General features: G+C 45.9%; 1 protein-coding gene and 1 pseudogene across 2 annotated transcripts in view; both read left to right on the forward strand.

Moving 5' to 3' along the window:
• Window positions 1–1,255: 1,255 nt before the first annotated feature.
• The window catches only part of LOC148035586 (putative hexosyltransferase MUCI70), a 71,909-nt gene continuing 46,341 nt past the window's right edge, over window positions 1,256–26,823 (forward strand). Inside the window, exons 1-5 of one of the 2 annotated variants that reach the window (XM_087677550.1) lie at window positions 1,256–2,596; window positions 2,804–3,079; window positions 3,324–3,441; window positions 3,535–3,644; window positions 3,757–3,956. In XM_087677550.1, the coding sequence (XP_087533676.1) occupies window positions 2,278–2,596; window positions 2,804–3,079; window positions 3,324–3,441; window positions 3,535–3,644; window positions 3,757–3,956 (1,023 nt within the window). In that variant the 5' untranslated portion in view covers window positions 1,256–2,277. Of the gene's footprint in view, window positions 2,597–2,803; window positions 3,080–3,221; window positions 3,442–3,534; window positions 3,645–3,756; window positions 3,957–26,823 lie in introns of both variants that reach the window. The other variant, XM_087677549.1, reaches the window with a different exon arrangement.
• Window positions 15,413–17,315, forward strand: LOC148035587 (uncharacterized; annotated as a pseudogene).

The raw sequence follows: 26,823 nt of genomic DNA on the forward strand, positions 1-26,823 counted from the left end.
TATTGGATCCATCCTTTGATCACCATCATGCATCTTCATATCACCCAATTTATAAGTTGACATGATGGCCTCATCATGCCTCAACATCACTTAAAGCATGGGGAGTGAGCCTCACTTGCCTCGTCCTAGTAACTGCCATCTTCAATCAACACACCTTCCACCCAATAGCTTTATGGACCTTGGTGCTCTGGGGTGGTATCATATTAATCCTATTCAAAGAAGTGGGAGTCTTATCTCCATTGTGTGTTGTCTTTCTTTCTCCACATGTTGGAGCCTTTCATAACACATCTACCATGCCTCCTTGTTGGTCACTCGAACCTACCTATAGGCCAACTCCATTTTCAAATTTGTACAATAATTCCTCTAGTAATCTATAGGAGGTGGCCTCATGTAGTATCCTTGCTACTTTGATCAACTTGGTCTCTTCTTTCCATGCCCTTTTGGTTGATGGCATCATCTTAGCAATTAAAGATGCTTACCTTTTGGCAGGGTCACATACGGTTTGGTCATAGTCCTGTTCTTATTCTTCATTCTATGTGCTAAAGGGAGTGTGCCTACCCAAACTTGATGTGCATCGAGCACCATGGGGGGTAGTTGCCAAATGTATTGTCATGCATTTGTAAGATCTCCTTGGCCACTTGGTGCTCAATGACACCACATCAACATGGATCCGAAGTGCAAGCACATAAGAGGCCTATACCTCTTTGCAAAGCATGCCATTGGCACATATGGTAGATCCCTGGTGAGCTATGGCAAGGGCCAAGGCCCCAAAGGATGCATATGCTATTGTCACCTTCGTCTCTTAATCACCCATCCAAATTACACTGCCCCCCACATAGAAATAAGTTTAGATGGTGTTGCTGGTTGGTCAATAGCATTCAACAAAGTCTATTGAATAGCACAAAGAGAGAGAGAGAGAGAGAGAGAGAGAGAGAGAGAGAGAGAGAGAGAGAGAGAGAGAGAGAGAGAGAGAGAGAGAGAGAGAGAGAGAGAGAGAGAGAGAGAGAGAGAGAGAGAGAACCACTTCTTTGTTGGGGACGGAGGCCATGGTGAAATCATCTCTCTCTTTGGCTGGCCCTTCAACATTTGTGATCTATAGGTATGCACTTGCAAGACTGCATGGGTGTACTTGGAAGTTGACATGGCAGGTTTGGTGTTTGCCTGGGTATATTGTCCAATAAGAGATGGGATATAGATATTAGATTCGAGGGTATGTGATAAGAGTTGAATGTCCGTGTGAGCTGACCCCAAAGGAGTCCCAATAGCGTTGCCGTCATCGAACATGAGTCGGAAATCAGTGTGGGAACCACTTTGTTGGGAGTGGTGGTGGGCTGGTGGGACCCCGGATAGCTAACCCTTCTTGCTGTTGCTCCCCCCGGCTCCGGGTCTCTCTCTTTCTCTCTCAGTCTCTCTCTCTTTTTCCTGCGAATGCACAGAAACATATCTCGGTTGCGAATGGCGGAGATCTCCCGTCAGCCGTCAGGACGCTCGCCTTGCTTTGCCATCACACAAGCAATACGGATCTTCACCGAACTTTGACGTGACCGAAAAACGCTTTCATCAATCGCTGGATGTAAATTGCACTGGGCAGACTTGTATATAAGAAGAGAAAAAATGGATTCTTGTGTCTAATGGGTCCTTTTTGTGTCTAAGTAAGGAGAGGAGAGTTTGGAAAGAATTGGTTCTCTTGCCGAGAATTCTTTGTGATAAGAAGATAAGTAGCAAACAAGAGGTTTCTTTCGAGCAGATCTGCTTCCGAACTGCCTCGATTTCTGATGTCTTACTGGTCAAGAAAATCCTAAAGCTCACCTGTCATTGGAATGCAGTTTCCTTTGGTAATCATGGCACGCATTGGACGAGCATAGTTGCGGTTGACGGCATGAACTTTGTGAGCATCCTGGCCGGAATTGTTTGTTTTCATTTATAGACATTTTTGTCGTGTACTTCCAAGGAGGGATGAAGTCATGGTTAGTCCTCAGAAGTTGGGGCAAGATATCATATCGGTCTCTCATATCAGGTTGTGCATGCTGTCATACATTACCACCGTAAATCATCGCCCTTGTCTCAACTGCTAAGACAGTTGATTGTGATACAGATCTTTGATGCCATTGTATGTTTGATCAGTCTGTCACCCTCGGCTCGTGTTTATGTGATTGAAAGACCTATCATCATCATCATTGTCATCATTGTTGCATTACTGTTTCCACCACTGTAATTGCAACCGCTGTTATCAGCATCAGTGTCTGCAATGTGATTGGCCTCAGCATCTTCCAAGAAATGAACTCTGGTGCTCTCATCCCACGAACTGGGAGCAGCAGCAGCATTGCCTGTTTGAATGGTCATTCAGCAAGCCAGCAGCAACAATGGCAACAGATATCATCTGCACTTTCAGCAGGTGCTACCAATGGTCGCAAGCATGGGAAAGGCCTGGGCATGCCTTTGTCAGAGTCAAAGGAACGCCGCTACTTTCGCTTCCAAAGGATGGTTATTGGCAGAAGGGTGGGCATGTCTGTTGCTGTCCTTATATCCCTCGTCTCCCTGATCATGCTCATCAATGTTGCAAGCCATGCCTCACTCCATTTCAGATTTCTGAAAGGTACTAGATTAGCCTTAGTAATGGTTTTAACTCTGTCCTTCAAGCTCAGATTTTATCCATCTCAGATCAGCAAGTGGATTAGCTTAGCAGTTCCCTTTTTATGGACTAGGACACAAAGAAGCACAAAGTTAGTGGAAATATGGTGATTGACATCGATCCATGGGAAGTCACCTTTGCTGTGACATACTAACAATCGCCATCTTTCAGATAAAGAAGCAGATTTGGGTTTGATAAGCGAAGGACGGATGCACAATGCAAACATGGAAGCAAAGAATGCTCTTGGGAGCAATTTCAGCATCCGAGTTCTCTCTGAAAGTTCAGAGTCAAGAGAGAATTTAATTCTTCGGCCTCAGAGTATTGAATCTAGGAGTAGGCTGAGATGGCCTTTGGTGAGCTCAGATCATCCACTACCTGATGATCATCCATGCCGAGGTTTTACTCTTCCTCCGCCTCCGGCTGACAAAAAGCGAACAGGCCCTCGACGTGAGTCCTAAGCTGACAAGTGTTTTACAGTATCATCATCTTTTTATGTTTAAGATCATGGACATAAAGTGGTGCAGGGGCTTGTGCTAGCACGACATAAAGTGCATTAGATATGATTTGTGTCATGACCTTGTTTTTACAGCATGCCCGGTATGCTACCTTCCTGTAAAAAAAGCAATTGAACTGATGCCTACTGTCAATGCTTCAGTTTCACCAATTGTCAAGACATTATCCTATGTTGTAGAATCATTCAACACCGAATCAACCCGTGGACTTACTGGTTCTGAGTTTGGAGGGTATCCTACTTTGGAGGAGCGCAGCAGGTCCTTTCTGGTACAGGAGCATATGAAAATTCATTGTGGGTAAGTGGTCTGCATATTTTTGGCCCTGTAACAAACTTGTCTATATTGTGTTATTCCTGCTCAAGATTTGTTATGTATTGTTTACATCCACAGATTTGTGAAAAGTTCTGTCCCAGGAGCAGGAACTATTTTTAGTATCAATGAGGTCGATCGATTTGACATGAATAAATGTGCAGGTCTGGTGGTTGCATCGGCTATATTTGGTAGGTGACGACGCAACCTTATATGCTAGCCTCTCTTTATACGGTTTTTAGTTTTACTTTATATGCATGATCAAACCTTTCAGGGTAATTTTTGTCTTTTTTTGTGTGCTAGGGAACTATGATGTGCTGCAGCAACCAAGAAATGTCAGCTCAGAATCCAGAAAAAGTGTCTGTTTCTTCATGTTTGTGGACGAGGAAACCAAAAAATTCCTGATCAAGATGAATAATGATGAAGACTCCAATAAGATTGGTTTGTGGAGAGTGGTAGTTGTCCATAATCTGCCTTACTCAGATGCTCGTCGAAATGGAAAGGTAATTAGATTGCCCAACCTAAAGCCTATTAGATTGCAAGTGAAAAAACTTACAACTGAGTCCATCTGCCCAGATAGGAGCTTATCTTAACATGCTATATTGATGTTAACACACATATGTGATTATGTGAGAGGTTGTATAAAAGAAGGGTCAAGAAAAAGAAACAGAAACTTGTATTCTCATTGTTAGGAGCTAATGAGTTCTATAAGGTCAAGCATCAAATGTCTAAGTTCTAACCTCGTCAGTATAAGAGAAAATGGAAATTCAAGCTTAACAATACAATATCTCTCACCAAACTTGGTGGCACATGGTCCTTTTGTATATTGAGAATTAATTTGGCCTGGTTTCTTAAGTTTGTCCTTGTAGGCTTGGGGCAAGTCTTTGGACTCTCTGACAGAGGTTCAGGATTGATGAAATTATAACATGTACTGAGTCTTTGGTCTTGATACACAAAATATCACAGAGAATCTAACACTCCTGAGTGCTGCCAATATCAAGGTGATCATTTCTTGGGAGGGTTCACTATTATATACCAGTTGGTGTGTGTAGGACTCACAGTCCTAATACAACTCAATGGAAGATGAGAGATTTGAAGGCGGAAGAGACCATCAAATCTTAATCATTAATTTGGACAATAGTTTTTAATTTGGCTGACCAAAAACAGCCCGACTTCATGATTAATGTTGACGACCCAACAAAGTTTACCTGTCTTCATGATCATCCATCGTGTGACCTTGCTGCCCACAATCATCTTGATATGGTCATGACTTACTGCCTTTGCGGCCTGTAGGTGAGTAGGTCTCCAAAGCATGGTTGAAGGTATTGCTAACCGACCACCCATAAACTCTCTCAAATGGGGCCGCTTGGTAGAGATGTGAGTTGTATCATTGTTCACATACTTGTGACTTACTGCCTTTGCAGCCTGTAGGTGAGTAGGTCTCCAAAGCATGGTTGAAGGTATTGCTAACCGACCACCCTTAAACTATCTCAAATGGGGCCGCTTGGTAGAGGTGTGAGTTGTATCAGTGTTCACATACTTGAACAATGGTAGATACTTCTCCCATGTAGCTTGATGATCTTCACAGTGGCAATGAATCTTGGTATATGGTATGATTGGAATTCTCCGTCTACCCATCAATTTGTGGGTGAAAAGTAGTAGGGAATACTAACTTGGCACCAAGACCATAGAACAAAGCCTCCCAAAACTACTCGTGAAATTAGAATCACAATTAGACACAATCCTCTTTGGCAAGTTCTCGAAAGATCTCCTAGGTGATAAGTTTCAAAATCTGTGTCACATCCGTGCTAGACTTACATGGAATTAGCGTTGCTTGCTAAACCTGTCCACACCATAAATATGGCATCAATTTGGAACTATTTGCTCTTCAAAAGGCCGATAACGAAATCCATCAAAATCTCCTCCTAAGGCAAATTTAGAATAGGGCAATGGCAATACTTTACCGCCACCTTGTGGTTGTATGGTTTTGAGGTCTAACATGTGTAGCATCTCTCACGCACCGGTGAAGGTCTTGGTTCATTCGTGGCGAAAAGAAATGTCATGAAAGCCTCTCAAGAGCAGGGACTTCATTGTGATGCTCCGCAATAGGTGCACCATGCTTCTTGTGTAGAACGGTAGCCTTGCAAGATCTTGTTGCAACTAGAGAAAGTTTGTTTTAATGCCACATGCTTGTTGAACCTGTCCACCACCATAACGATGGCATAAATCTGAACTACTTGCTATTCGGAAGGCCGATAATGAAACCCATCAACGTCTCCTCCCAAGACAAATCTAGAATGATAATGAAATCCATCAAAATCTCTTCCCAAGGGAAATCTAGTATAGGGCAATGATTGTGGCTTTCTCGCTACCTTGCGGTTGTTTGGTTTTGAGGTCTGACATGTGTGGCATCTCTCACATACCTTTGAAAGTCTTGCTTCATTTGTGGCCAAAAGAAATGTTGCGAAAGCTTCTCAAGAGTGGGGACTGTTGAGCTAAAACACGCTTTACAGCTGATTAGCATTTTTAAACAGTCCCAAAACACGCTTTAATCAATGAAAAATGCAAATTTGGTGTGTGGTTCGAGAGAGTTTTAGTGGTCCCCCAAAACCATAATTTTTGGGGCACCCTTCAACATCTATAAATAGATAGGCTGCCCACCATTCAGCCTTATCTCTTTCGTGTAGGTTTCTCACCCTTGTGTGCAAATCTCAGCCATTAGTCTCCCACTAAGTGGCAGTACAGCCTTTGCGACTGTTGCCACCACCTCGTCTGCTCCTCTATTGCAGTGTTCTACTGCTGTGTTTTACTACGGGGTTCTTATGTGGCATTCTATAGTTGCATTTTGTTGCTTTGTCCATATCATCAGGCATCATCCTTTGCAGTCGCCTTAGTCTCCTTACACTCTGGTGATCAATTTTTGGTGTTTCTCTCATTTCATCACTCCGACTAGTGGTCACATCACTTGGAATCCGTCTTCGGTGGATGTCACTCTTCGACATTGCTTTGCTTTGCCCTTGGGCATTTTGTACACTCTTACATTCATTCACAACATTCACTCACTTTAGAGTTTCTTCTCTTTGTGTTTGTTTTTGTGTTTGATTTTTGAGTTTTGTGTTTGTGTTTTGCATTTTGGGTTTGAGTTTTGCTTGTCTCTGTCTGAGTCTTTGTGTTTCATTCTCGGTTGTACATGTTGTGTTTCCTTAGTGCAAACCCTAGCATATCTTCACTTGGTATCAGAGCTAGTGCTCTTCTAAAGAGTATCTTGTGGTGATTGTGGAGGCTAGTCTTTGTGCAAGATTCACACGCGACTCGATTCTGACTCATAATGTCTCACGCATATTTTTCTTCTGATCCTATGACACCCTATCAAGCTTCTCCATCATTAGAGGCTTTGAGAAGGCATTATGGTCTTGAGGAGGAGGTAGACACACCTTCACCTTTATCATCACTTTCTTCACGTTTTGGTCATCTTACAGATGAAGAGTTTGACGAGTATGTGTGCATCACGTATATTTCGGTTTACACTCCTCCAACGAGTGCTACTACTCCGTTTGGACCGATGGATGAGATTGGCCATCTCCCTGATCTTGGAGGAACCATTACATTTGGTGCATTTGGCGATCCATCTCCTTCATCAGAGCTAGGCCTTATGTCAGGCTTCTATAATTCTGTTTCTTCTTTTGTTGTGTAGGATTTGGATGATTTTCAATATGTTAACTTTAATAGAGGAGGCTCTCAAAGCAAATACTCTTCATCAAGTATATCTCTATTATCTGTTTCATTTAGCAAGTAAACCACACTTTTCAAATCCCCCCATCCCACCACTATCTTCTCCACATTCTGATCTACTCACATTTTTGTTCCAAAATCTTGGATTACATTCCACTTCTAGTCAAAGCACAGTAGAGGTTGGATCTTTCATCTCCACTCCTAACACTTTCTCTTTCTCCATCCCACCGTCTATCTACCCTCCATTCACTCCACCTCTTGGTGCATGGTTAGGGGGAATGCCACCCCTTAACACTATACCTTCTAGCTACCCCCACTTTACCACATCCTTTCACTCTAGGATGGCTGTCATGGACATCCCCCTCACTATCCTCGGACACTTGCAAACCCCCCACACGACCTTTTAAATGCAAGGATATCTATCCTCTACTCATGGATTGTTGTCACACATCCCTTGGGTCTCTATCCCTCCACCCTGGACTCCTCATGCAGTTACCATGCCCATACCTAGTCCACCCATGCCCATCTTTGGAGCCATTGTGTATACTTCTTGTATGCATAGTGGTTACTCTGGGATTCCTTTCTCAGTGTATTCTAGTCCCCCACCCTATCTCCCCCTATTCACCCTTCCCCCATTATACACCTCCATCTTCTAGTACTACCACTCTTGTTGCAATGGCCAAAAATGCCTTCATGGGTACGACTTGTTTTAATGGATCGAATTTCACTACTTGGTTGGACTTCATGCAACAAGTGCTTAAATCTCAGGAACTTTGGGACCTCATCATTGGTACCAATTGATTACCTCACCTCGATTACATCTATGAACAGAGAGCTTGCAATGCTACAACCAATGTTGAGTTAATGCTGGGGTTGCTTCTTGAGTTCCACTCTCAATTTCAGCATTTTTCCCTTGCATCTGAGCGTCGGAGTCATCTCATTGATCGTTGTGTGGCTTAAGATTGCACTCAATGTATCAATCTCAATTTTAAGCTTCAAGAGTTTTTCATTAAGACGATCAAGTCACATTCTTCTTGAACAAGTTGCATAACAAATACTTCCATTTTATCCAACACATTATTACATACTTACATACTCATTGCATTGCATTTAGCTTTGCATTCTTTTATTTTATTTCAGTTTTGTTTTTTGGAGCATCTCGCCACTCACCTCTATGCTTGCAGATTTTGATCTCTTTTGGAGGGTTTTGTATTTCAGTGTAGGGCTAACATGCAGGCTTGCACTAGTCCTTTCTAAGTTGGAGGTAGGAGATGCATACGATTCCTTTCATGGTTCCATCTACTTGGAGTTTTGCTCTTCTACCAACATGGGGCTTCCCCTCCTGCGGCGGATTGTGCAGTATCTCTCTTGATGCTGTCATGGCGGTAACTTCTATCCTTGCTCTTCCAGTAGGGATGCTTCATCATCTTCATCCACATGGTTCTTGGCACCATACGAAGACTTACATCTTCAGGCTCCTCTTCCTTCTTTGGCATCGACATTCAGGTTGAGAGGGGTTCTTACCCTTCTTGGTATTCTACATGTTTTGGTACTTGTCTTTGACATTGGCCTTTCCCCCGGTTGTACCTTCTCCTATGCATTGCATGATTTTATTATCTTTGTACTAGGGCGCTTAGGCAAGTGAATAATTTTTCCACAAGAGACATTGTCCAAGTGGCATTTGCTTCATGTGTAGCATACTATGCATTCCATTGTGGAGAGCACCATTGAATGGATCCTAAGCTGTTTCCATCGGTAGATTACACTGCCATCCTTCTTTCCATGATACTTCATTACCCTTTCCCTTGTCATCGATATTCTGGAGTAGTTGGGTAAACTTGTATTGTTTTGTAATGTGTTGGGTGTATCATTCCTACTCCTATCTTCTGGGTCACTGTAACTTAATCAGCTGCTACACCTTAAATTATCTTTCCACTACAAAAAAAAAGATTCAATGTGGTTCCATCTGCCTTTGTAGGGCTTGGTAGGCTCCAACACCCTTGGTCCAATGTCCTATCCTCTTTGGGGTGACTACTTGGACTCCCTTGGTAAGATAATCATTGCCTTTGTAGTCTTGGTAGGCCACTGGGCAGCCGATGTGCACCCTTTGTCTGATACCCTAGCTGTTTTGGGGTGAGACGCCTCGGGGTAAACATTGCTAGCCTTTCCTTTTGAGCTCAGTTTTGGGTCTGAGAAGGGTTATTAAGCTAAAACACGCTTTATAGCTGATTAACATTTTTAGACAGCCCCAAAACATGCTTAATCAATGAAAAACACAAATTTGGTGGCCGTTTGAGAGAGTTTGAGTGTGTTGGGAATAAAGGCTCACCATGCCTTTTACCGTGTTCGGGTGTGAACGCACCCTTACACTTTGTACTTTATATATATTCAAAACCTAAAATGTGGTATATGTGTGATTGTACCGTATATCCATTGTGTTGTGCTTACTCTTTCTCTCACTACTGCTCTCAACTCTTTGCACCTTCACTCTCAGCTCAGCTCGGCTCATGAGGTGACACGGAGGTGATGAGTGATAGTCAGGGCGTGCAACAGACAGGTTGCAGGCTAGTCAGGGCGTGTGATAGACAAGTCGCAGGCGGGGGCTCGATAGGCAGGTGCGACAGACAAGTCGCAGGCAGGCTTGATAGGTAGGTGGGACATGACAGGTTGCAGGCGGTAAGTCGCAGGTGCCACAGGGTTAGACCCGACAGGTAGGTGGGACATGACAGGTTGCAGGCGGTAAGTCGCAGGCGCCACAGGGTCAGACCCGACAGTCGGCAGGTAGCGGATGTATTGCGTATAACCAGGCGTCAGAACCAACGGGCCCTGGTCAACGCCAGGACAGGCTCGTCTCGTTTTTTTTTTCTTCTCTTCAAAATATTTCCTTAATTTTTTGCCATTCCTTTGTCGGGCATTCGCATGCATAGGCGCAATGTGAAATTTTGACCCAGAAATTTGGGGATTTCAATGCAGAAGTGGACAATTTGCCTCAGAAATTGTGAAATTAGTGCACAATTGCCCGTGAAATTTTGGGAATTTTCACATTTTAGTGAAATTTCTTCAATTTCAGTGAAATTTGTGCACGTCGGACTCGAAAAATTTGGGGCTTTTGCAGAATTTCATCAATTTGTGCAAGAATTGCTTGGTATATGCACTTGGGTACTTGAATTGATGCAATTTGAACAGATTATCCTCTAAAAATTTGGGGCTTTTGACCCAAATTGTCAAATTTGTGCTTGGGAATGCCTTTGGAGCAGAAATTGCAGTGAAATTTTGGGGATTTCACATGTAACTATTGCGTTGGTCTCTAATTGTGTCAGAAATTGCTTGAGGAGTGCAGCAAACGACCTTTTTCAATTATGAAAATTCATTTGCAGATCTGAAAATTTCTGCAATCTTGGGATTTTCATTGCTGGTTAGTCATACTTGGGCTTGCCTTTGGTTATTGGTTAGTCAATTTGGGATTGCAAATTATGGCTGGAAACAGTGACAACAGTAATCTTTTGCACATTAAGAAGCTTGAGGGTGCCCATAATTTTGCAATTTGGCAGAAACAATGCTACAATGTCTTGGTGCAGAAGAAACATGTAAAGCCCATCAAAACAAAGGGAATCAAACCAGCAGACATGGAACAAGATGAGTGGGATGACTTGGACGAGCTTGATCACTCTACCATTGAGCTCTCTTTGTCAAACAACTTGCTCTTCAACATTGAGAAGCTGAATTCAGCATATGCAATGCGGCAAAGGCTCGAAGAATCGTATGCTCAGAAAAGTGCAGCCAGCAAGGTTTATTGGCTGAAAAAATTGATGGACTTTCGCATGAAAGAGGATACAGCCATGTCTGTACATTTGAATGAGTTTAACTCAAATTTCAGTCAGCTAATTGCTTTGATTTTCATATTGATGAAGAGTTCAAAGCTACCTTCTTGCTATACACTCTACCTGAAAGTTGGGATACTTTTAGGACAGCTTCGAGTAATTCAAATGCTCAACTATTATACTCTGATGTGGAGAGTTCTTTGCTGATGGAAGAACTCAATAGGCAGAATAACTCAGCAAACAAGTCTTCAAATGCATTACACACTAGAGGCAGATTTCAGCATAAGAGCAGTTCTGAAAATAGAGCATGCAACAAATCTCGTGGAATGAATGTGGAGTGCCTTCATTGTGGCAAAAAGGGGCACTACAAAAGGGATTGCTTTTAGCTGAAGAAAGAGAAGGGCAAAAACAAAAACAATGAAGCTAACAAGGCTGAAAACAAGGACAACCAACCTATCAAAAAGAGCAATGTGAAAATAGAAGAGGTTAATGTAGTCACTCATGATAATGACAGTGGTGGTGATGTACTTTTAGCTTCTTCTTTGGATGTACATGCATTGATTGCAGATTCTGAGGATGATATTTACACTTGGATACTTGATTCAGGTGTGTCCTTCCATGTCACACCACATCATGAGTGGTTCTCTGACTACAATGGTGTTGTACGTGGTGTTGTCCACTTGGGGGATAACTTTGCATAAAAATATTGCAAGCATTGGCAGTGTGAAACTAGAATTTCAGCATGGCTCCGTGTTTGTTTTGCATAATGTAAGACATGTACCTCAGCTCAAGAAGAGCTTGATAAGCACAGGGCAACTAGATCATGAAGGCTATCACACCACCTTTGGGGATAGCAAATGGAAAATATATAAGGGCTTCCGCATTGTTGCTAGGGGGTCCAAAAGTGACACTTTGTATCCTTTGCATGTATCTAGTGTGCGTGATCATGTTGTCGCCATAACTGAGCAGCCAAGTATTTCTTTGTGGCATAGCTGGTTGGGACACATGAGTTAATCTGGAATGAAAGTTCTTTCTCGTTTGGGTTATTTACCTCTTTGAGGTATGCTGATTTTGAACAGTGTGATCATTGCATTTATGGTAAACATGCTTAAATGTCACACAAAAAATCTATTTCTCTAAAGTCTTCACCCTTGTTTTGGTTTTTTTGTAAACATAATGTAAAAATGAGATTTCAGCAATCAAACATGATCATCTAGTGTCAATAAGGTAATCATATTTAATTCACATTTTTCAGCTCATTGTTGAAATTAAAAATGAATTTTGCATGAATTTGGGCTTAAAAAATTAGGGTTTTGTCTTCAAATAATACTTCGACCAATTAGGAAAGCATTTTCAATTGAGAAATGATTGACAAAAGGGACAAGAAAGTTTGTAGAATTTTTTGATTTTTTTTGAAATTATGTCGATATTTTTAATCAAAATTTAGTGAGTTTTGGCTAGTTTTTTAATATATTTGAAAAGAATTTTCAATTTTCGAATTTTCTGCAAACTTTTTTCTAAGATTTCCAGTTTGAAAAATATTTCAATTGTTTGCAGAAATATTGGAGATTTTTCAAGAAAATTTATGTAAAATTTGTTGATGATGCAGCACGCAAAGATTGGGTTTATCCAATCTGTCGTAAAGACGAGGCTTTGGATAAATTTAAACAATTCCTGGCCCTTGCAGAAAATTAGACCAACAAGACGTTAAAATGCTTCGCTTTGACAATGGTGGGGAATATGTATCCAAAGTCTTTCAAGACTTTTGTGACAGCAAAGGGATTAAAAGGAAGCTTATTGCTCCTCATAGTCTGTCCCAAAATGGTATTGCAGAGCGTATGAATCAGACCATTCGTGATACGATTGAGAGCTCAATCCCGTCAAGACCCCCCCCACCCCCCCCCCCCCCCCCCTCCCCCGGCCTGCACCTGTCCCTCCTGTCCCAGTCCCGTTTTCTTCTCCCTTGGCCGCCGCCCCCGCCCTCGTTTGTCTTTTCCTCCCTCCACCCCCCCCCGCCCCCGCATGCTGCCCCGCCTGGAGGCCTGGCCCTTTGTCAGACTGTCACACCACCACCATCGAAAACAGAAAATCCCCCCCCCCCCCCCTCTTCGTCATTGACCCCTCCCAGTTGCTCCCTCCCCCTGCAGCAACTCCCCCTCCAGTAGCACAGCAGCGTGATAGGTAGGTTCCCCTAGAAGGGACGCGCAATGGAAACCTATGGTCAGATGCCGGCGCACTCAGCGAGTGTCCCCCAGTCAAACACCTTGCGCGTAGTCCTCTCTGAGGAGTAGCTTTTAGCCGTCCGAGCTAAGGAGCTAGAGCTAATGGAAACATCAATTTATGGTCAGGTAGTAGGACATTCCCTAGCCAAGGCCCAGCTTCGGGACTGGCTTCACTCCACGCTGCGTATCGGCACAACGCAGACCGTGGAGGCGGTCCTATTGGGCCAAGGGATCTTCATGGTCCGGCTTAGCTCGGCAGACACAACTCGCGAGTTACCCGCCAGTTCACCATATGCGTCCACGAAGGGGGTCATATACATAGTCCCTTGGTACAATGGCTTTACTGTGGAGGCATTTGCACTCCACAACAGGTTTCTTCGGCACCCGGTTACCCTTCTTTTCCCTGGCCTAGCAATTGAGTATCGCCAGTTGGTGGAAGACTTTGGACGGCTCTTCGGCACTGTCCTTCCCGCATCTTTTGCGGATGCTGTGACAGCAGCAGGAGTCCCAAAGGTACGGGTGGCAGTGAAAGAGGTCAGTTCCTAGAGATTGAGGCAAGCGGGCACTCCTTTAGGCAGTAGGTCATTGTGACTAGGTAACTAGGGCAGTGCCTGCACTGCCACAACTTTGGGTACGCGTTTCGGAGCCAAGGCGGCTCTGCTCACAGGTCCGCAAGTGGACGCTGATGGCGTCACACGGGTCCAGAGACGACAGAGAGGGAGACGGCAAGGGGGGGCGCAGGGAGCTCCTCAGTCCCACCCTCGTCAGCAGGGTGTTGGCGGGTGAGTGACCCCCTCTCGACAGAGCACTCCACAGTCCCTCCCCTGTCCGTCCCACCCGACAGGACTGCAACCCCCCACATTCTCCACCCGCCCCACAGACTGCCTCGTCTGAGTTCCCACAGTCCCCTCAAAAACCCCCCCCCCCCCCCCAACTGACCTTGGCCCACAGCCCCCCCTGCCAAGGCCACCACCCCCACCCCCCACACCCGCCATGCATCTCCATCCATCCCACCATCCCTCGATCCTCTTCCCCCCCATCATCCCCCCTACCGAGCACCCCCCCTGATCCGCACCCAGGTCAGGTGAGCCCCCCCGACCCACCCCCCCTCCCACAGGAGGTGATGAGCCACACACACCTACCTCCTCCGCGCACCAGCAGTCTTCCCCCTCCCATACAGCATAGTTGCACGAAACGCTGTTTCTGGCCCTCAGAAACGGCGTACCGTTTCTTGCCGTTTTTGACCCGCCCGCTTTTTTTTTAAAACTTTTCAACGCATTCTTTTCAGGCATTTTTAGGCAATTTTGCCCTACATTTTTCAGCCGGGAACCCCCATGTGAAAAAACGAGAGCCTCGATTTGAAAATTGCTGCAGCCTGCGCATGCTCATTTCTCGAATGCTGCCGGCAGCCATGGGCTCTGCACACACTTGCGTTTTGGCCTGCTCTCTCTCTCTCTCTCTCTCTCATGAGTCCCTCCCGAGCTCTAGCCTCTCTCTCTCTCTAGACTCTCTCACACACACACAGTGCACACACAATCGTGGGCATTGGAGTCTGGGCCTTGGCACTTGCAAGTTGCTCTCTCTCTCTCTCTCACACGCACGCGCGATGCAGCAAACTCAGGATTTAGGTGGGATTCGGGAATAATTAACATGCCAAAGGATCAAGCATGGAGTCATGTCACAGTGCTTCAAGCTTACGGAGGTGGTGGTGGCTCCAAGCGGCGGCAATGCAATTATTGCGGCATTCAAAGAGGAGGGGCAGCCACAAGGATCAAAGATCATCTTGCCCATGTGCCCAATAAAGACATTGGCCCATGTGAACATGTGCCTGCTGATGTTAAGGCTTCCATGGAGCATTGGAGGCTCAGCTGCTTGGCTCTTACAGGTGCATCTAGTACAGGAGAGGGAAACCATGGAGATGATGAAATTTCAGCAACAGGAGGTCCTATAAAGAGGAGTAGAGGAGCTTTAGAGTCTGACACAACGAGTGGTGCACATACAGGGGGTTCTACTGGTGGAGCACGGGGGACACCTCGGGCAACAAAAGGTTCATTGTAGGGTGCTAGTATCAAAGCGGGTATTCAAAAGCAAGCCATTGCAGAGGCCACTAGAGAGCTCACTCGATTATTCATTTAGTGTGCCATTCCTTTCCATGTCTTGCGCACGCTGAGATGGAAATCAGCCATGAGGACTGTCAGCCGCATTGGATGTGAGTGGGAAGTGCCATTGTATGAGGGTATTCGGACAAGAGAGCTTAAAAATGAGAAAGCCCGCATAGAGGTTCAGTTGCAGCCATTGAAGGCCACTTGGGTGAAGTATGATTGCACGATCTTGTGTGATGGGTGGTCTGATGTACGTAGACGAAGTGTCTATAACATTCTAGTCTCCTCTTGCAAGGGGACAATATTCTTGAGGGCCATTGATGCTTCGGCGGCTGGCACAGTGGTCACTGGCTCATATATTTGGTAGCATATACACAAGGCAATCATGGAGATAGGGGCAGATAATGTGGTTCAAGTAGTCACAGACAATGGGTCCAATTGTGTTTCCATGGGTTGCATGCTTGAGGCTGAGTTTCCGAAGATAAGGTGGACCCCATGTGCTTCTCATTCTTTGGACTTGCTTATGGAGGACTTGGAGAAGTTAGATTGGGTTGACAAGATTTTTTCAACAGCCAAGTCCATGGTGCATTTTGTCACAAAGCTGCCTAAGGTGCAAAGTATCTACCATTCACACAGTGAGTTAGAGCTACTCAAGCCCTCAAGCACAAGGTTTGCATATATGTTTATTGTTGTGGAGAGGCTTGTGCGAGTGCGCAAGGACTTGATACACACAGTGGTGTCCCGAGAGTGGTGTGCTTTGGAGGATAGCCAAGATGCAAAACACATATCTTTCTCACGGATGGTAATGGATCAAGGATGGTGGGAGGAGGTTGAAGCCTTAGTGAAATCAATCCAGCCCATCTATTCTGTATTGCGCATTACTGATATGGAGGGGAGCACCATGGGGCTACTCTATGAGTACATGGATAAGATTGGAGAGGCCTTGGACAACAATACCTGTCTTCCTCGTAGAAAGTAAGTGATTTTTATGGTTTATGCAAATATGTATTATCATTTATGGTTTGCAAATATATGTTTATCCACCATAGCTTCAATTGCCCATCTTAAATCCAAGATCGAGGAGCTTCGATGTGTATGGCAAACATGATGGAATTGGTTTCATAGACCAATCCATGCAGTTGCACATGTATTGCATCCCCCTATGGGGTAGTGAGGATCAGTCTACTGATGATGAGCTAGAGAACGGTATTCAGGAGTACTTTGAGAAGTGGGCAGACGGAGATTTGCACATGGTCACGAGGCTTGAGGATGAGCTTCTCCTATTTCGTAACCATAGCCTCTCCTTTGGTCGCTCGACAGCCTAGCTTCAAGAGACACAGTTGCAGCCTATGTCTTGGTGGGAGAAGTATGGGGCATCTGCACCTACCCTAGTAAGTTCTAGGCTGAGGCTCTAGCTTTTAAGTACTTAGTGTTCATACATTGCGCATTAGAAATGTTGTGCAATCTGAAATTTCTTTTCTTGTGGATCGTGATAGAAACGCCTTGCTATTCGAGTTCTTTCACAAGATTGCAGCTCAGGCCCATGTGAAAAAAATTGGAGCACTTGGGCCCTCTTCCATACAAAGAAGAGGAATCGTTTGAGCACAGCTCAGTTGGAGAGGCTGGTCTTTTGTCATTGCAACCTTTGCCTTCTTGAGCACACCTCTACCTCTCCTGAACCTCGCCAGGTGAATGTCGACAAGGTAGACATAGCGAAGGTGAAAGACATATCAAATATTCCTAGTGAGGAGTTGGACATCTACACCATGTCGTATGAGGAGATGTCAGCTCCTGCCCATCGCACACGAGCTTCATGGAGGGCCACTTCGCGACGAAATGGCGCTAGACGAAATGGCGCTAGCACTTCAGCAGTTGCAGCCTCACCCTCTTCTACTAGCTCTCATTCTGAGTTAGATTCTACTTCTTCTAGTGCATCTGCTAGTGATGCAGAGGCCGAGGATCATGATGATGAGTAGTCACTCTAGAGTCTAGATTCCAAACACGTTTCAGACATTTCAGTTATTTATGATTGTATCGAGGCTTGAGCCTTAACTCTTTATCTTTTTGGTATTTTGCTTTGATGATCCACTATCCATGCATGATTGCACATGTTCACAGTATCTTGTACTCTTCTTTTTGAAATGATATAGACACACATGGATGGTGGCAAGTGCATGTGTACTGTGTAATCTCTCTTGAACTTTAATTTGATTAGTGTTCTCTAATAATTGATTGTTGTGGACTATAGTTAAGAGTCTATGAACTTATGAAGACTCTAGAGGGCCGAGTGGCCCGTGGGAGAAATCAAATGATATTCATCTTTGCTTTGGATTTGGATGGTCAATTGTATACAATGGTTAATGAAACTATTTAGTTTGTTATATTTTACATGTTTTTCCCATTAAATTGTTTTCACTGTTTCTTGTTTCTTGTCGGGACCGAAACTATGTTTCTACCGTTTCCCGCCCGTTTCTGTTTCGCCGTTTCGGAAACTCCTGGCAACTATGCCACACAGCCACCAGCTCATCCTTCCCTACCACCTGCCATACCTTCCCGAGACAGGCACAGTTGTTGCCACAAGAGTTCTTCCGCAGTGGCCCATGTCCTACCTGCGAGTTGCGGAGCGCGGAGAGTTCCCACTACCTCTAGAGGTGGGGATCTTCGTGGTTCGTAAGTCAAGGAGGGGCAAGGTCCATCTACTAGCACCACCGGATGGACCAAACTACACCTTTTTTTTTACAGTCCTCTTACTCAGGGGAGTGGACGACTACACAGATTGAGGAGGAGTTGAGAGTCAGGTGGCGGATCACATCTCCTAGTGGATGGGAGATGAAGGATTAGCACTATTTGCACAACAGTGGCCAGGTTGCATGATGGACATTAACTGGTGGGCTGGTGCTAAGGTCCCACACTTGAGCATTATCTTTCGAGCCCCTCCACAGTGGAGAGCTCTGAGGGACGTGATCGAGTGGCCCCCGGCACAGGCGGCCCGTTTCTACCAGTGTACAGAGTCACGATTCTCAGCATGGCTGATAGATGCTTTGATAGTATCACCTGGAGCATCTATCATCCCTATGGTCCGGCTGAGGGCCACCATGGGGGATTGGAGTTCACCATCCAGACCGGCGGCAAAGTGCACTTGCATGCCTCACAGTCTCTCCTCCTCATCAGCAGCATCCACACCAAACAGATGCCTGTTCGGTTAGTCACAGGTTTCCCCATGAGCTTACATCTAGCATCCTGGAATGTGAATAGTCTCCACTACAGTGGGCACGTGGTTACAGGAAGTTGATTGTTCGGCAGGAGTTGCAGCCTGCCCTTGCTGGACGGATCGACATCTTGCTTATGCAGGAGCACAAGCTCACTCTCACCCAGGCCCAGCGGGTTGGGAAGGTACTTCCGGGCAGCTCGCACACTTACTGGGAGCACGCCATAGGTGCCCATGGCAGGAGTGGAGGCATATGCACCTCTATTGGCCCGAGTCTCACCACCTGTGTACGAGACAACGGACCACGGGACGATAGTGGCAGGAAGGGTTCTAAGGATCAGATGGGATATTGGGGACTCGTGTATTGGAGTCCTCAATGTCTATGCCCCTACGGAGGTTAGGGCACGCAGCAGGTTTTGGGTGGAGATCGCAGCTGGACTCCTAGAGGTGGACTCTTGGATTGTTGGAGGAGATTTCAACAACCTGGAGGCCTTGGAGGACCAACAGGGCAGAGGCAGAGGCTACCAGGGCATGGCTGGGGAGGAGAGGAGGCATGGGAGGTCTTTTTGCCTGCAGTCGGAGCACGTGATGCCTGGAAAGACCCTACCTTCCACAGGAGGGAGAGGTCGTTGGACTTCTCCTGGGGATACAGGCGGCTAGGTGGAGTCCTGCTGGAGCGGTTGGACAGGTTTTATGTGGGAGAGTGGGGAGGCTCTCATGGAGGCCAGATTGAGCAGTTGGCAGGCACCACGTTATCCGATCATTGCTCGGTTCTCCTGACGCTTGACCCCCCAGCATCCGCCCTAGACACATGATCCTGTCGGATCCCTGACTTGATCTATAGGAGGGAGGAGATGACGAGACAGATAGAGCAGATTTGGACCAGAGAGTGGGACAGGAGGGACCGGATAGCAGAGGAGGTTGCAGAGGTCTTAGCCGAGTCAAGCAGAATCTGCCAAGAGGCAGCCGTACAAGCCAGGCAACAGTGTTGGGAGGAGGAGAAAACACTTCGGCGGGACCTTGCAGCCACGCAGAGATTATTGCAGGAGGCACCAGGGGATCCCACCCTCCACGCACAGGAGGTGCGCGCGCGAGCAGCCATTGCTGGCCTAGAGGACAGGCGCTCGGAGTTCTCTTTCCGCACCTTAGCAGCCTTTTGGGCGCAAAAGGGGGACATGATGTGCAGGGAGTTCTTCCAGGTGCACCAGCCCCGCACCGCGGGAGAGTAGATACACAGCCTTCGGGATCAATATGGGAGGACCCGTTCTAGCCTAGATGAGGTGATGGAGATTGCCACCGACTATTGCATGCGCATTTTCCAGCAGGAGACAACTTTAGCTATAGGACAGAGATGTAGACAGTAGGTATGGGATCACATCCCGTCCCTCGTCACAGAGGAGATGGGATGCTCCCTCCTAGCCCCCTTCAGAGAGAAGGAATTAGAGGAGGCTTTTCATACACAGGATGGGCAGAAATGCCCGAGGAAGGATGGCCTCTCTAAGGCCTTCTTCACTATCTACTGGGAAGTGGTGAAGGATCCCCTACTGAGAGCTTTCTAGGAGATCTTCACCTCTGGACAGATGCTAGGGAGTCTCTCGGCAGGCCTTATCAGTCTTCTCCCCAAAGGGGGAGACCGGTTGGAGCTCTCCCAGTGGAGACCGATCACCTTATTGTCAGTGGCCTATAAGACACTGGCAAAGATGATTGGTAGGCGACTACGCCCTGTGCTTCCAGATATCATTCATGACACATAGACGGGCTTTGTCCAGGATAGGAGCATCCTAGACAATGTATTTACCTTCTTTGAGGCGACAGAGTGGGCTCAGCACAGTGGGTAGAGATTGGCAATACTACTCTTGGATTTCGAGAAAGCTTATGACAAGGTGGACTGGGATTTACTAGAGGGCACCATGGTGAGGTTGGGATTCCCCCAGGTTTGGATTTGTGGGGTCTCCGGCCTGTAGAGATCGGCCACCAGTAGGGTTCTCATAGGCGGAAGGCGAGGGGAGGAGTTTCGGCTAGAGAGATCGATTCGACAGGGCTGCCCCCTAGCCCCATACCTATTCTTACTCTTCGCAGAGGCGATGTCTCACTTTCTCAGGTCTTGTGTGAGCGAATTACGCGGCCTCCGACTTCTAGTGAGAGAGGAGACTGAGTTGTTAGACTCAGAATACGCAGATGATACATGCCTCTACATAGAGGACGATGAGTTGATGCTGGAGAGAGTGAGGCTGGCTCTTGACGTGTTCTGCTTTGCAGCGGGAGCGAAAATCAACTGGCGAAAGTCAGTTGGTTTCCTCACAGACCCGGACTCGAGCACGGAGTGGGGCGTCCATCTGGGATTTAGATGGGTGAGCAGAGGATAGACCGTCCGATACCTAGGGTTCTAGGTGGGTCTTGACATCACTCCTGCCCTGCAGTTTCTTCCTGTCCTTGATTCTATTCGGAGGAAACTGACCTATTGGAGCACGGTTCGTCTCTCACTAGCCGGTCGAGCCCTGGTGGTTAACCAGGTCCTCCTAGCGACGGCCTGGTATATCGCCTCGTGTTGGTGCTTCTCCTCATCGTGCGTAGTGCAGCTTCGCCGCCTAGTGTGGAATTTCCTTTGGTCTGGGTTTGATGGCTCCAGGGATTCCAGGGCCAAGGTGGCGTGGGCGACCATCATACGACATAGGTCAGAGGGAGGGCTTGGGATCATAGGCCCAGAGTATCAGAGTATGGCCCTCTTGGGCAAACTAGTTGTCCGCGGTCTCACACTAGGCGGGCAGCGTAAATGCCCCGAACAACGTAGTATGCTTAACAATTATGATATTCGCTTGTTTTCGAGATTTAATATAAAAGAGAATGAACGCTTAAAGCTGAAAATGAAAATTACTCACAAAATTACAGCCATGAAAATGTAAAAGTAATGGAGACAAGATTGAGGGTTGAAGATGGGCAACCCCCCCCCGAAGGAATGTATTTCTGCTCCACCCAAGTCCCTTAGGGAAGAGCTCAGTTACAATCAACCTGAGAGTGAGAAGAAGTAATTCTCACTCTCACAAGATCATGCAAAGATGTACAAACACACATGCATTATCTATTATGCAATGATAAGAACTGATTTCTTTACAGTATGAGAGAAGGAAAAGGGGAAATCAGCCTTCTCCATCGTTGAACAGTAGTACAAGGATAGGGCTTGCTTCTTGTTGCTAAAATGGAAGAAAGAGCTTGAAAAGGAGGTGCTGTAATGAATTTACAGGCTTGCTGTCTTGTAAAACAGCAGTGATAGAAGAGGGAATATGGAGGAATTTGATAATGGAAAAGTGGGGGATGATGATGGGGATGAATGGGGCCAGTTTCTGGCTATCTGTGGGTGCTGTACATGAGTTTACAGCAAAGAAAAATGATGCTGAATGAAGAAAAACGAGCTCTTATTTATAGGAGAGGGAAGAGCTAGTACAAAAGGGGAAAGTGGAGTAGCACAAGACAAGTGTCCAGCCACATGTCATGAGATGTGACAAGTGGTGGGACACTTGGAAACTTGTGTGACAAGTGTCTTGACACTTGTCTCTTCTCTATGGCCTTTCTTTTTGGGTTGAATACTGTCAAGAATAGAAACAACCAAATTTAGTAAGCACAGTTAGAGTACAGAACTTACTATTTTTAGAATGACATCCCTATTTTTTAGGACTAGCATTTTTAGGCTAATTCGAGGCTCCTAAAATTTAGGGACCTCCTAAAATTTAGGGACCCCCCCCCAATATGGGTGTCATATGAAAGCTTTTTCCGTGTACATTGCAAAAATGGTATCCGAATCTTCATGTGACTTTCCTATGCAAAGAAATGTGCATTTCAAGCTTTCAGCCCACACATGCACATTATATAAGCATTTCATGATCATGCCATCTTGTTGATTGTAACTGTTTGTTCTGGTGGATCTAGCCCACACTTCAAGGCATCAATCCTTTCTGTGTGCGAGTCTAACCCTGATATGCGTGAGTTCTAGTCACAGGCGCCCAATCGGGCCATATAGGTGGAAGTGTGAACTATCTTTTCTCTAACCCACTGCGTGGGTCCACCATAACCTGTGACCACTCATCAGTGGCCAGCTCCAATGCACTTTTCTTTATATCTAATTAGTGCAAAGGAAATAAATTTAATAAATCATTATATAGACAAATTAATAAAAAAGGATACAAATTCTGTTTCTATAGAGTTGTGATAGGCAGACCTGGAAGATCTTATTTTAGGAGGGCCTTCAGGATTGTAAACCGAGGCTTGGCGGTGAGTGGAGGCTGTCCCTAAGATGGATCTTCACATCAGCCCAGATCCCCTCCCAGAAGGAAATAGATCGTCAACCGGTGATTTGGAACCTCCAGGTCAAAGATTGGGAAGGGGCACAGATAGGTGAGCGCCCCCACATCCAGTGGGCTGGGTGGGAGGCCGGCTCGGCTCGTACCATCAAGACATGGCGGGAGGTGTACAGGATGGCAGATGAGGAGGTGTTGCAGCAAGTATTAGGCTGCCAGAGAGGAGTGGAGTTGAGGAGAAGAGAGATAGACGCAGCAATACCTACGGAGTGGCTTGCTCCCTTGATACGAGAGCCGATAGAGCCCGGGGAGGTATGGGCAGCTAGGTTTTCACCAGTAGACATCCTCCTTCAGATGGCAGGTAGAGTGGGTGGCGCCTCGCAGGGGATTTTCTTCGCCGTTTAGGAGGGGGGACATCTAGCCCTTGACAGAGGGCAGCAGGATGAGGGGATTGCCACCCTTTTGTGGAGGAGGATTCGGGTGGTGGGTCTTCAGGGGAAGACATGGCGACTGGACCCCTATGTTTTCTAGAAGGAGCTTAGGGAGTGGCGCCTTTGGATGTGGGAGGGCAGACCACTTGATGAGCTGGAGTGGGATCCAGGAGAGTGGCTATGGCCGGCCTCTGCGATCGCCAAAAAGCCACCCAGGTTCCTAGAGTACATTGCCAGGATTGGCAGACATGTACTGATGCAGGAGGATATGGACTGGGCGCTGTCATGCAGCAGGCACTGGGCGGAGCATAGCATCACGGAGCCCTTCCGACGGACCTTCTGGTGCCGCCTATGGGATAGCTGGAGGCCGAGGGTGTCGTACTTTTTATGGCTGGTGGCACATGGAGTCTTGGTGGTGGGAAGTTGGCTTGCCCAGATGCAGAAGGAGGGAGATTGTAAGTGCTGGACACAGCAGCCTCTGGAAACCCCAAAGCACTGCCTTGGGTCATGTGAGGAGGCACAGCTCGTGTGGAGAGGAGCATGCCGTATCCTTTGACGTATAGCACCCAACCTTGGGTGTATCTCATGGGGAGCTTTCTATTGTGGCAGGCAATCAGCCAGGGCCATCACCTTTTGTATGAGGCCGGGATGCAGGACACGATATTCATGATCGAGGCAGGGTCGTGTGCAGTGGTCGGTTTGGAGGCTCTACCCATCCGCCAGGTATTGGAGCCCACAGCAGACTGCTCGGAGGTATGGGAGATCATAGGGAGTTTTACTGGATGGCATATATGGAAGGCGCAGTGCCAGGAGTCTCTCGGGGGAGAGAGACTTTCAGCACATACGACCTTAGCAAAGCTCTGGACCTCCATCATCCACTCCCTCTGCAGTCGATGGGATCAGGTGCAGGGCAAGTCCATGGCTTGTTAGGAGCTCCGTGGTCACTTCATGCGTACTTGGGGCCGCCAGGGTCTGTTCCCCAAGAAGTGTGGCTGGGCAAGTCACCTTTGTATGCACACTTGAAAGTGTTTGGTTGCGAGGCATTTGTGCACATATGCAAGGAAGAACGCAGCAAACTCGAGCCAAAGTCCTGTAAATGTATTTTCCTAGGATATGGTGATGAAGGTGAAATGGGGTATAGATTATGGGATCCCGAGAAAAGAAAATTAGTACGTAACAATGGTGTCATCTTCTTGGAAGATTGCATGCATAAACAACCCGAAAGAACAAAGGAGGTTTGAAGGGTTGTTTTCCGGGAGGATGTACCAATAGGATAGCAAAGAATGCACGTTAGAGAGCAGCAAATACCTGTTGAAAAGCAAACTCGAGCCAAAGCCCTGTAAATGTATTTTCCTAGGATATGGTGATGAAGGTGAAATGGGGTATAGATTATGGGATCCCGAGAAAAGAAAATTAGTACGTAACAATGGTGTCATCTTCTTGGAAGATTGCATGCATAAACAACCCAAAAGAACGAAGGAGGTCTGAAGGGTTGTTTTCCGGGAGGATGTACCAATAGGATAGCAAAGAATGCACGTTAGAGAGCAGCAAATACCTGCTGAAAATGTCTCTGAAAATTCAGGGAATGATGCTGTAAATGATCGGCAGGATCTTGCCCATGATGTCCCACAAATTCAGCAAGAACATGTGCACCTGGAACAACGTGAACCAGTTATACAACAAGCTGTACCTGCAAAACAGCAAGCTGTTAATGTAGGTTTACAGGCTGAACAGCCAGCAAACATTGACCACTGGGTCAGTAGGTCAACCAAAGTGCAAAAACAACGAAATAGATTTGTTCTTGGAGTAAACTATGTGGCTGATTATGTCATGTTAACAGATTGTGGTGAACCCTCATGCTTCCAGGAAGCAATGGATAGACAGGATAGTAAGAAATGGCAAAAAGCAATGCTATCAGAAATGGAATCTCTCATGAAGAATGACACTTGGGATTTGGAACATTTGCCAAAATGACAAAAAGTGCTACCCTGCAAATGGGTTTACAAAATGAAAGTCACTTCTGGTTCTTTGCCCAAGTACAAGGCATGCTTGGTTGCTAAAGGGTACAAGCAAGAACATGAAATTGATTTTGATGAAATTTTTTCTCCTGTAGTCAAAATGACTACTTTGCGAACCTTCTTGGGCTTAGTTGCATCTGAGGACATGGAACTCATACAGATGGATGTAAAAACCGCCTTCTTATATGGTGATCTGCATGAGGAAATCTATATGTAGCAGCTTGACGATTTTGTTGCAAAGGGGAAAGAGCACATGGTATGTAAACTCAACAAAAGTCTGTATGGGCTGAAGCAGGCACCACGTGAATGGTATCACAAATTTGATACATTCAAGCAATCTCAGGGATTTCATCGTTCTCAAGTTGATCATTGCTTATATACCAAGAAGGCAGCAGATGGCAGCCTTATTCTCTTGGTATTGTATGTGGATGACATGCTAATTATAGGCAAGGATGTTTATGCCTTGGACTCCTTGAAGCAGAGTCTACACAATAGCTTTGATATGAAAGATCTTGGTGAGACAAATCACATTCTTGGCATGCGCATACTCAAGATAAATCAAAGGGTCTTCTTTATCTGTCACAATAGGAGTATATTACGAAAGTTCTGCAACATTTCAATATGGAGGGGGGGAAAGCTATTAGTGTACCATTGCCTCTATATGTGAAATTTAGTGTAGACGATAGCCCTACATCAAATGATAGTAAGGTTGAAATGACCAAGATACCTTAAGCTTCAGCTGTTGGTAGCTTGATGTATGCTATGGTTACTACACGTCCTGACATTGCTTTTACGGTGGGAGTGGCTAGTAGATACATGGCGTATCCTGGAAAAAAGCATTGGGAAGCAGTGAAGGGTATCATGAGATACCTTAAGGGCACAAAGGATTTGTGTATTTGCTTTGTTAAGCAGAGGTCATCTATGTTGGTTTCACGGATGTAGACTATGTTGGCCATCCTGATTGCAGGAAGTCTACTTCAGGATATGTGTTTATGTTCATAGGAGGAGCAATCTCTTGGATATCTAGGCTGCGAGAGTGTGCTGCATTGTCTACTATAGAGGTAAAATACGTGGCTGCCACCGAGGCATGCAAAGAGGCTTTATGGCTTTCACGTTTGGTGAGAGAGCTTGGAATTAAAGAGGTTCCTAATACCTATCCTCCAGTGTGATAGCCAGAGTGCTATCATTCTAGCACGGACTCCTGTCTTTCATGCAAAGACAAAGCACATACATGTGAAGTATTACTTTATCAGGGATGTACTTGATAGCAAAGGCATTGAGCTTGTCAAGGTACATACAGATGATAATCCTGCAGACCTTCTCACGAAAGGTCTTTCAATCGAGCTGTTTGCTCATTGCCGCTAGATGATGGGGGTTGGATAGTATATGTGTCTTTTAGCTATGTACATACATGCACTTAGCTGATTCTTTCCTCTACCTTCAAGCATGTTGCCTTTAGGTTGGAGGTTGTTGGGAATAAAGGCTCACCGTGCCTTTTACTGTGTTCGGGTGTGAATGCACCCGTACACTTTGTACTTTATATA

The sequence above is a fragment of the Lygodium microphyllum genome, chromosome 5, assembly GCF_053477565.2.
Source record: "Lygodium microphyllum isolate KBCC chromosome 5, Lygodium_microphyllum_v1.1.10, whole genome shotgun sequence".
In the NCBI taxonomy this organism is placed as follows: Eukaryota; Viridiplantae; Streptophyta; class Polypodiopsida; order Schizaeales; family Lygodiaceae; genus Lygodium; species Lygodium microphyllum.